An 11026-nucleotide genomic window follows, 5' to 3' on the forward strand; every position below is an offset into this window, starting at 1 on the left:
CAAAAGACAGAAATTAGGAAGACAAAATGGAGCAATACCAAGAAAAACTTCAATGATCGAGGTTTAACCCAACAGCAATAACAGTCAAAGCCTACATGCACTAGCATACTCCAATTCAAATGATATTTACACGTCTTGCATACAAAACAATAAGCTAGTTAGCTCCTTTTGACTTCACAAAGCTACACCAAATCATACAGCTAGACCAAGTCAGGCTAATAGGATTAGAATTTTGGTCCTCCATGTCAGCAGCACCCTATATATTCTACTTAGTTCTAAACATTAGTGTAACACTGATTGTCCACTTTTAACTTTCAATTGCATATCATGATTAATTACCAGCCTTCTAGAATACACTCCGCCCTCTGAATCTAGTTTACATTCTCCAGCACAAAGTTTGATCGTTCAACCCATTATGAATTCAAACTGTCTGAAGCAGCATCCCTCGGTCCTGGAGTCAGTTCAAAGGAAAAGCATAAATTTTAACCAAATTTTGTGACCCTAAAGCTAGACCATTTTAGAATTTAGTAGATAATGATTATAAAGATTGATTCGTGATTAAAAATTTAACCAACAAAAAAGGGAAATGTAGTGCTGCATACCTTATCTGGGGAAAAACTCAACTACAACTGGAAGGAGGTGATACTGATTCAGAAGCACACATGGACGCCACTGACATTGTATCTTCTTTCATTAGTGCTACAAAATTCAATGGTGTGGCTGTCATTCTCCGTGTCTCTCTGAAGAACCCATTATGGCGCCCAAAATGAGAACGTGGGGTCAGGAGCTCTGGGGTGGCACTGCCAACAGAGAGGCGGCGAGGGGTCGGGGTTGAGGACCCATTTGAACGGATACCATTTGGCTTCTTGTAGCTATTAGTTCTTTTTGGGCTAGGTTTGGACCCATATATGGCTTCCTTCTCTGCAAGAAGAAGGTCCTGTATTTTCTTCTGATCCTGCAAGCGCCAAAAATCTACATAAGTTCATTGAAACTACTATTGAATGAGATGGGCCACTTGAATTTGCTTTGAACATAAACAAACCCGATATCGCTTCCTTTCTTCCTCCTTCTGTTGCCTGGTGATGATGTAATCCTCTAAGATGGATGCCAAACGAACCTTTAAACATGGAATGAAGCAATTAGAACTAAATTAGAAACTTTCATGATATACCTAATGACTGGAAAGCTCACCCCATCATACAGAAAATGTGCATTCCTTTCTTCTTCCCATGCACGTGTACGATTCCTTAGATTATCCACCATAGCTGTAAACAACCCAAAGATATCGCCATAAGATTTTTTTTCTTTTCTTTGCAAAGGATATATCTCTGTAAGAACTCATGAAATGGGCGTTCAGTATGTTCAATAAAAGACAAAAACAAAGAATATGAAAGAGATCTACCAGGAATCTTGGTGACAGTTATTCTAGCTTTTTCAGCACGTTTAAGATTTATATGGGCACCTCTTCCTGCACTGTACTTGTTCTCATCCTAAAATTCATAGTTTGTCACACAAAAGGATGGTTCCAATCAACAATCAAATGATAAATTGCACGAGCTAAAAGGCACTAAACAAACTTCATTTTACTAAATCTAACATCTACTATATGATCAAAGATAAGCCCAAGGACTCACTTGGTCATAGTCTTCAAGCCATTTTTCTTGTTCACAGGCAGCAATCCATTTGTCTATCCTGTCCATTATTTCCTTCCTGCTCAAAGCATCTTCTTTTGCTCTTGCGATTTGAGCCTCAATATTTGCAAGTAATTCCGATGGGTCAATGATGGCTGAAGGAGAGTGCCAATACAGTTATCTTGATGGTAGAATGTTTTAACAAATCACCTTTATAAGGAGGAATAGATCAAGACCTGAATCTATCAAGGCAATGGATTTCTCAGGAGCTGTGCTCATATCTGGCTCAAGATGTGCCTTTCTGCATATTTCCTCCAGCTCTAACCTCCTCTTGAGAACCAGTTCTTTCATTCTACCAGATTTCAATTTGCTTAATCTTTCAACTTCTTCTGTCGCCTATTTGAATGATGGAAATGAATTAATGAGTAAAAGTGTGAGGCATTTGATAAAAACCCAGGTATGTGAAAAACAGGAACTAAACTAACCTGCTTAATTATCTCAACTGAAAGAATACCAGGATCTGTGAAATCACCTTCTGATGATCCAAGGATGTCCATGATCCTACAAAAAGGCTTCCTTTCCTCCTCGGGTGTGTCCATCAAGTTCCACAATTCAAATAGAGATGACACAATGTCTTTCAACTAAATAGCCCCAAACCCGTAATAACTACTTTTGCTTTTGAAAAAAAACACATGCAGACTGATAGAATTGTGATTACCTTCTGAATGCGTGCTTTCTTTTCTGTTTTCAGCTTCTCAATTGATTGAGAAAGACCCACCAACGTGTCATTGCTGATGTTCTTGCATTGTGCATTACCTGTCTCATGCAGGCTTGGGTGCACCTCACTGACAGTATCTCCAAAGTCCAACCCAAGCAAAGCACAGAGGCCATGTACCTCATTCACGTATTCAAGAACTTTATGAAGACGATCTGACTGGGAAGAGCACAAAGCACAGGAAGAACAACTTCAGATGTGTAGCAGCATCTAATTATTTTAGGGTTTTAGAACTGATAGACAATCGACATGTAGGAACTTTTTCTGAATGGTTTAAGAAGCATCAAAATGCTCTTTTTAAATATTTCAAACAAATTCTGTGAAAGCTGAATACAGGTATTTAACAGACAAGAACAAAATATGCAGGTACAAAAGGTATGCGCATAGCCTATAGAAATTGTCTTACCTTCTCCTTCTGCAAAGATTGAAGATGTGTTTGATATTCATTCAGCTTTCTTAGTGATAAGTCATGTTCCTCCACATTAACTGGATTGTTGTCATTTGGCTTTGCATAACCAGATAACTCTCCACTAATTTTTTCAATATGTGCCTTTATATCTGCAAATTGTCTGGCACGCTCTTCTTTTTTCACCCGCAAATCTTCTAGTAAGGGTGTAACCAACTCAAGTTGCTCCTTCAATGAGGATGGCCTTCTCTCTGGCTGTGATATATAAAAGACAGGAAAAGAAATTAATTTCCATACTATTTTGTTGCTCGTCTCTTTACATGATAAGTAGAGGTAATCATCAAGTCAAGTCACTTGAGCTCAACCTGAACTCAGCTGGCTAAATGCTCATTTTAACTTGGGCCTTTTAACCTAACAATCCAAGCTCAAGGTGTCATTATAAGTTCAGTAAGTAAGCTTAAGGTTTTATTGTAAGTTTAGTAAGTAATCAAGCTAAGCTAAAGCAACACCAAGGCTTGGCTTATATTTTCTAAAATCCAAAACCTCAATTTACATTATAGACACAAATGCTACAAGTTTTGATTTTTAATTACCTGTTGTTCCTTCATTTGCTTGTGAACTTGTCTAGGCTGTAAAACCAGCATTATAAACCAGGAATAGCCTCCTTGGTTTGTTTTGGTGAATGCTATTGTATGTTTGAATTGTTATTCTTTCAACTATAATTTTATAACAGTATATCTTAGAAGTGCCAAAAACGTTATGCAAGATTTTCTGTTATCTAAGCTAAAAACAGAGCTCAAAAGTGGCCATGAATAAAATCAAACCAAGTTCAAATATGGCTGTCCAGGTTTGAGAAAGCTTGAGCTAAGTATTTCTTAACAAAACAAGCCTGAACAACATAAAAGTCAGCTCATCTCAGCTCATTGGCATGCCCAATGATATGACAGATCAAATTACTGATTTTTCAATGATAAAAATCATAACTGGGTTCAGCTTTTACTAAAAAATCACTTAGAGGCCCAGATCAAAATGGCTTGTGCATTAATATATATATATATATATATATATATATATATATATATATATATATATATATATATATATATAAGTGCTTAAACTGTCATGGACTCGTGTTGCTCTGTGAAACCTCAGGCATTGTTAGCACAAGACACTTAAAACCGAGGTTACCAGATTATGAAGTGGAAGTGGGAAACAAAACGAGAAGCGGAAGCGACAGGTGAGATATTTTAAAATTTATAAGCGGAAAGTGGGAAGCGAGGAATCAATTTAAAAGCAAAATAGGAATAAAAAAATAAGAAGTGATATGGGATCGAGTGGGAAGCCATGTCACAGGGACTCGCCACAGAGCCCGCTGCACCAGCCATGACACGACATAGGTGCAGTCAATAAACTCTGGGTGCGGTCAACCAGCAGCCAGAGTTATATGTGTCCAAAATGGTCTCAATCAACTTTGACCGACTCCATTTTGGTCCACCTTTAAAAAAAATTAGCGGGCAGGGGGTGTTTAGGGCACGACTCCTCCTCTCCTCTTCCGATGGTAGAGGCGACAATGGTAAGTCTCTCTCTCTCTCTCTCTCTCTCTCTCTCTCTCTCTCTCTCTCTCTCTCTCTCTCTCTCTCTCTCTCTCTCTCCCCTTTATTTTTCTTCTTCCTTCGCTGCCTCCTCTCTTTCTTCTTATTCCTTCTTCGTCCTTTGCCTCTCTTTCTTCTTCATTCTCTTCCTTCCTCCTCCCCTCGTTGGCGGCAAGGGTCGAACCCAGCAGGCCTAGGTTGGGTTATAAGTTCGGCCAGTTTTTTTATAAATTTCATTTTAATAAAAAATTTATTTTGTTTGTTTTAAGGACAAAAATGGTGAATTTATGCATGATGAATGGATTGTTAATTTGATTTATTGCATGATGAATTGATGATATGATCATTATTTTTATTTCATAAATGTTAACTTGAAACTATTAAAAATTATATATATACCCTCCCCGCACCCAAGTTTTTTTAAAGTGCCGCATCGCCGCACCCGTACCCGTATCCGCACCTAATTTGACATAGGTAGGAAGCAAATTATTAATCAAAGGAGAAGGGAATAAAAATTAAAATAAAATGACTATTCTTATATTTTGTGATTTTTGTAGTGTAAGAATTGAATTCTTCTCAAAATCTAAAAATGATAGTTGTCAATTTAAAGAAAGTATATGAGAAGTGTCTGGGAAGCGTGAAAGGAAAGCACATGGAAAACATGAAGAAAGTGTGAGAGAAGTGCATAGGAATCACGTAGGAAAACAAGGAAGAAACGTGGGAAGCATAGGAGAATTGAGATTCCTATCAAGTTTTGGAAGAGAGGAGTTTCGCGCTTCCGGAACGAGTTTCCATAAAGCGTCCTTCACACCTATCTATGAAGCTTTCGGTAACTCTAGTACTGCCAAGCATGAAAGAAAGCACATGAAAAACATGAAAAGAAGCGTGAGAGAAGCGCATAGGAATCATGTAAGGAAATAGGGAAGGAACGTATGGGAAGTATAGAAGCATAGGAGAATCAAGATTCCTATCAAGTTTCGAAAGCAAGGAGTTTCGCGCTTCCGAAACGAGTTTCTGAAAAGTGTGCTTCCCACCTATCTATGAAGCTTCCGATAACTGCTTAAAACTGCATTAATTATTGAATTTTCCTGGACAAATTTAGATTATGCCCAAACTTAGAATACACGCAACCCCAAAGTATAACATTGTCTCTTTACTTTGGAGATATATACCACCAATGGAACACAATCCATGCCTTTTGAAGTTGGCATGCCACTGATGTCAACCTTCGCTACTTTCTAATTCTCAAGCATCCACCAATTGTATGAATTGTTCAATGCACTACCATGACAATGATTTTAAACATATTGGCCTATCGTGATTTTCACAAAGTCTCAACCTCTACAAATGGAAATCATTGTCAAACAACATTGAGAGTTCTTTAATGGAGTTCAGACCCCTAGTCCAGATCAGAGTTACCGGAAGCGCCTAGGTAAAAGGGGAAGCGCGAAACGTCGCGCTTCCGAAGCGTCCCCCTTTTTTGGGAAGCGCGCTTCCCCCACGCTTCTCCCATTTTTTCATTTTTTCGCTTCCCCCTCGCTTCCGGTTCGCTTCCTAGGTTGCTTCTGAGACGGTTCGGAATTTTCTTCTAAGTGGTCACACGCTTCCCCGCTTCCTAAATTTTTGAAAGTGCCTCGCTTCCCGCTCCCGCTTCCTCGACTGGTAACTCTGGTCCAAATTGAAGTAAAAACAAAAGCTATCTATATAAGTAGATCACTTATCTTCTACAATCATTTTCCTGTATAAACTTGAAGGAAACTAGAGAAGGCAGATCAGTTACATAAGAAATGACCAGGAAATTAAATTACCCTATAAGCTATAAAGACCAAGTCAACTGCACAATTGACCAAGTCCAGATAGTCCACAGCCCTGTTTGAGGCTATTCATCCAGACAATGCAGGATATCCTGAAGGACCTTTAACAACCAATAGAGTATCTATTTCCACCGACTTATTTAACCTTTTGATTAGATACCTCATGGTAACAGTTAAATCCTTTATTAATTTAATATTTAATGTTTAAAGTTTTAAGCCCATAATCTCTAAATTGTGGGATTGACCAATATAAGAAACAAAGTTCAAGTTTACACTGAAATAAGTTCCAGCAGGAGAAAAAGAGATATACATGTCCAATATGACAATGGGTAAAGCTAGTTGAGGAGATATGCTACAAATTGAATGTAATGGGCCCGACCAACTGACCAAGTCAAACTGAAGGACGTAGTGTGGCTCGACCAACTGATCACGTTTTAGCCTCACTTGACTGCTAATCCATACAGGGAAAGAAGTGTCAGATAGATAACAGATCTATATCAAACGACCTATTTGACCTATTCTTTTACTTTAGGAAAACCAAGGGACAGCCCCATTCCTGAAGATCTTTTTATAGTTTAACTGTAATTGTTACTATACTTTTTATTAACTTTCTAAAACATTTTCCATATGCCCCACCTCCTCTGGGATGTTACATGAATTTTTCAACTTTTACTAAAATAAAATAGGCTTGATAGTCAAAAGTCAATTTTCAAGTAAACACAACACAGATTGCTGACACATAAAGAACCAACTATCCACATTCAATGAGGCTCTGTTTGGGAAGCTGTGTTGGAGGGAGTTGCAAGGAATCGGGGGGGGGGGGGGGGGGGGGGGGGGGGGGGGGGGAGTAGAACAATTGGAATTCAAGGGAAATGGATTTGGGAGGAGTTATGACTCCCTCTTTTGTTTGGAAGCATAAACAACTCCTTCAAGGATTCAGGCTTTCAACTACTACTAATTCCTCACCATGTTTGGGAACCAGTAACATGGTATTTGGGCCAGGCTAGGGCTTATAAATTAGGCCTAAGCTCAGCCCGAAAAGGGCTGGGCTGTGGCCCGGCTCGTCCGTATGTAAATATATTTTCTATAACACACACACACACACACACATATATATATATATATATATATATTATGTATGCACATATATTATGTATACAAATATATTATGTGTATATACATACACATAATATATATACATATATGCTATGTATATATAACATAACAATATATATTTTATATATAATATAACAAGCCCGACCCGACTCAATTAGGCCCACGAGCATAACGGGCGTGGGCCAAGGTATTCCCAACGGGCCAGCCCAAAGCAGGCTGTTGGCCCAGGCCATCAATTTATGGGTCAGGCTTTGACTGGGGTGGTCAACAGCCCAGTTGGTCCGGTGCATTAGCGAGCTGGGTCGGCTCATTGCCCACCCTTAATTGTTAGCCTCTTAACTGCATCATTATTGCAGTTAATACTGAGGTAAAATAGGTGAATGTAGGATTTATTGAGGTAAATGGGGTAAAAAATTTGAAGCATCACAAATTAAGGAACCCACCGGAATCCTTGTGATTCAAGGAGTTGCAAATACTTCCTCTTTTTAAGAGGAGTTCAAATGGGTATTTTGGAGGAGTTGGAGTTGGCTGATTCCCAGCCGAAAATCTCACCTCCCACCAACTCCTTCTCCCAAACGTCAGCCAATTACCCATATTCAGTGCTAGATCATATAACTCCTCGATTACATCCCAACTCCTCCAACGACAGGCTCCCAAAACAGAGACCAGCATGCTTTATGATGTACCAACATATATTTATATACAAAACATTGTATCGCCGGACGCCTGAGGTGTCCAGCGAGGTCGGATGAGCATAAAAAAAAATTAAAAAAAGATGCAACCGCTCCTAAAAACCGAAAAAAGACAAAAAAAATGTTTGATTTGTGTCAGACACTTTCCCGTTTGATGATACGGGCTTAGTTTTCAAGGGCACTAGGCGGATCCTAGGCGGTGAGACCCTAAAAAGGCCTAGGCGGGGCCTAGGCGGTACCCAAAATAAAAAATAAAAAACACAAAAAATATAATAAGAAACATGTATATTGTCTTCTCTTTCTTCTTCTTCTCCTCCAAGAAGAAAACAAATGATGTCTTCAAAAATAAAAATAAAAAAAGCCTAGGCAGCAATATAGGCCCCACCGGCCAGACCTGGTTGCCCAGGCGGTGGGGCTGGGCCTAGGCGCCGCCTTTGACAACTAAGGATACGGGTTACTATATATATATATATATATATATATATATATATATATATATATATATATATATATATATATATTTTTTTTTTTTTTCTCGAGACATTCTAGGATTAATGTTATAGAAAACTAAAAAACTTGATCAGCTTTCTAAATTAGAAGAGTGAAAATTAAGAGCTTGGCCATGACTCAAGAATTAAGCAAAAGTAACCACATAAGACACAGAGTGATCCAGTGTGATGTTTCAATAGCTGAAACCATAGGATGAAAACATAAATGACGCAAAAAGTGATTCATGGGAAATTAAGCCCTCACCAGAGAATGAAGGTTTAGATCCCCAATTGCAGACACAAGAGCTGCATGCTCAGCTTCTTTGGCTGCCAGGGACTGATGCAGTCGTGCCTTAGCATTGCTTGCCTCGGCAACCTTCCTTCGGTACACTTCTAAACATTCCCTCTCCAGATCCAACAACATTTGGTCCTTCTCTGCTTTGCTTTCGCCCATCTCGTCCCATATATGCTGTTCAATGCAACACCAGCGCATTTGAATGAGCAAAGACAAGTTCCTCTTGCAACAACAATTAACTCAAATGGCTGAAAATAATTTGCTCAACAATGTCCATACCAAACGAGTCCGGTTCTTCCACAACCAAAGACACAAAGACACCTAAAACTAGCATAAAACAACATACGAAGAGAAGCCACACATTTCACCAAACGAACCTATTCTATGAGCGATAAGTTCCACCATAACGCTTACAAAAATCCACTAGAACTTGCTTGAAAAAGAAACATCAGATAGTGTGAATCCACCCATTTCACCAAATGGAACTATTCTATAGTAAGGCACTTGCATTTACGTTTTTGTCCAAAAATCATAACAACAAAAACAAAAATGGTACAAGTACAAGTCTAGACAGCGCTAAACACAAAACCCACCTTCTTTTCTTTGCATGATATTTCATAAACTAAAACCTCAAATAAAAAACCAACATATTCTATTCAAGAAAAAATAAAACTCCCATTCATGAGAAAAGACACCCAAAAACTTATTCACGGAAAACCCACATATTCTTGCCAAAAAAGAGGAGAAGAAAACAAAAAAATGGCATTGAGGAAAAAACAAGCAAGAGATTGGCAGTTTATCAAACTTCCATGCATGAAAAAAGACAGCCAAATTTCTCATTCGGATGAAACGCGTTTCTTCTTGTCCAAAAAATAGGAGAAATAAACAAAAAAAATGGCAGTGCACCACATGCAAACCGTAAAGCCAAGAACCAAAATGGGTATGTCTTTTTTACACTACACCACCACAATTTTTCTATCAGCCCAATCTGACAGACACCGAATCACAGAAGCTGTAAAAAAGAGAAAAAAAATAAAAAGCAGAGAGCAAACCTGAAGTTCTCTCAGCAAGACCCCACAACTCGTATCCATACGTACACTCATCCTTTCTGAGTCCACCCACCCTCCTTCTTCTCCCCTCTACAGAAACCTACACCTCGTGAGACTTCCAGCAAAAAGAAACCCCAGAACAGAAGGAAACAATAAACCCTTTAAACCCCGCCAAAACCCCACTCTTCAAACAACCAAAAAGCAGAAACAGGGAGTACCAAGAAGAAGCAAAAAAAAAGGAAAACAGAAGCAAAATTATAGGTCACAAGGATGCAGGAAAAAAAAACCCACAGTGGGACTCTCTTCACTCATCAAAGCAAGCAATAGAAAGCGGAAGACAAAAACGCAAAAAGGAAATAAAATATTCCCTGGGGGAGATCTCAGGGATCTACAAAAACCCATTTTTTCTAAAAGTAACTAGAAGGGATATGAAGTCAAAAAAAAATACACCTTTGCATTCTCCTCAGCAAACCCACCAAAAAAAACGGAAAAAATTGATGTTGGGTGGTGAAGAAAAGAGAAAGGGAAAAGACTAAAGGTATATAGAGACAGAGAAACTCACATTCAAAGAACTTTTTCAGGGTTAGGGTGTAGAGTTTTTAGGTTTGGGTTAGGGTTCCGCTTTGGTTCTAGTGGTAAGAAGAAACTTCTGTTAGAGAGAGAGAGAGAGAGAGAGAGAGGAGCGTCTCTGGACTTTCTTGTGCACCGCAGATGGAAGAAAAACAACACCAAAGATGGTGAATAAATTATAAAATTTACCACACTTCAGTATTACTTTATTTTCTTTTTTTGTTTTACTATTATTGGGTTTTTTCATAAAGTTACTAAATACGTTCGAGTCGTGTCTATCACATGACACGTCCCATTGTAATAGGCAGAAGCCAAAGCCGTCAAAATCGTATCGGGCCCTGAATCGTTTGAATCAGCCGATTCCGAATCCGAACCAAATCAAACCGGGTCTGCTAATTTTTAACCAGCATATGACACGTCTCAAGATGTTCGAAATATTTAAAAATTAATTTAACCTTTTTTAAAAAATACAAATCCGCTTGGTTTTTATTTGTACGAGTGATTGATGGGTATCTTTCAGACTATTATGTAGCATTCAGATCTATTTAGAAAACATACTTGCATGAGTTTTTGTTTAAGCCAAATTCATAAATATGAC

General features: G+C 38.5%; 1 protein-coding gene across 1 annotated transcript; it reads right to left on the reverse strand.

Annotated features, from left to right (window-relative positions):
• Window positions 1–352: 352 nt before the first annotated feature.
• LOC149812372 (65-kDa microtubule-associated protein 6-like) lies at window positions 353–9900 on the reverse strand. The gene is made up of 12 exons (XM_089993587.1): window positions 9862–9900; window positions 8780–8983; window positions 2813–3067; window positions 2350–2565; window positions 2117–2272; window positions 1868–2027; window positions 1635–1786; window positions 1403–1490; window positions 1192–1265; window positions 1043–1117; window positions 603–955; window positions 353–451 (listed from the first exon to the last, which is right to left on the reverse strand). Exons 1-11 carry the CDS (start codon window positions 9898–9900, stop codon window positions 620–622), a joined length of 1755 nt encoding a protein of 584 aa, XP_089849713.1. The 3' UTR covers window positions 353–451; window positions 603–619.
• Window positions 9901–11026: the final 1126 nt, after the last annotated feature.

This window comes from Nuphar pumila, chromosome 17, assembly GCF_984573655.1.
Source record: "Nuphar pumila chromosome 17, dmNupPumi1.hap1.1, whole genome shotgun sequence".
NCBI classification, from domain to species: domain Eukaryota; kingdom Viridiplantae; phylum Streptophyta; class Magnoliopsida; order Nymphaeales; family Nymphaeaceae; genus Nuphar; species Nuphar pumila.

Coding starts and splice junctions, on each gene's coding strand:
- LOC149812372 (XM_089993587.1), bottom strand. CDS start 9,900: ATGGATACGAGTTGTGGGGTCTTGCTGAGAGAACTTCAG. Junction 8,984..9,861: donor TCTTGCTGAGAGAACTTCAG/GTTTGCTCTCTG, acceptor TGCATTGAACAG/CATATATGGGACGAGATGGG. Junction 1,118..1,191: donor CACATTTTCTGTATGATGGG/GTGAGCTTTCCA, acceptor CCATGTTTAAAG/GTTCGTTTGGCATCCATCTT.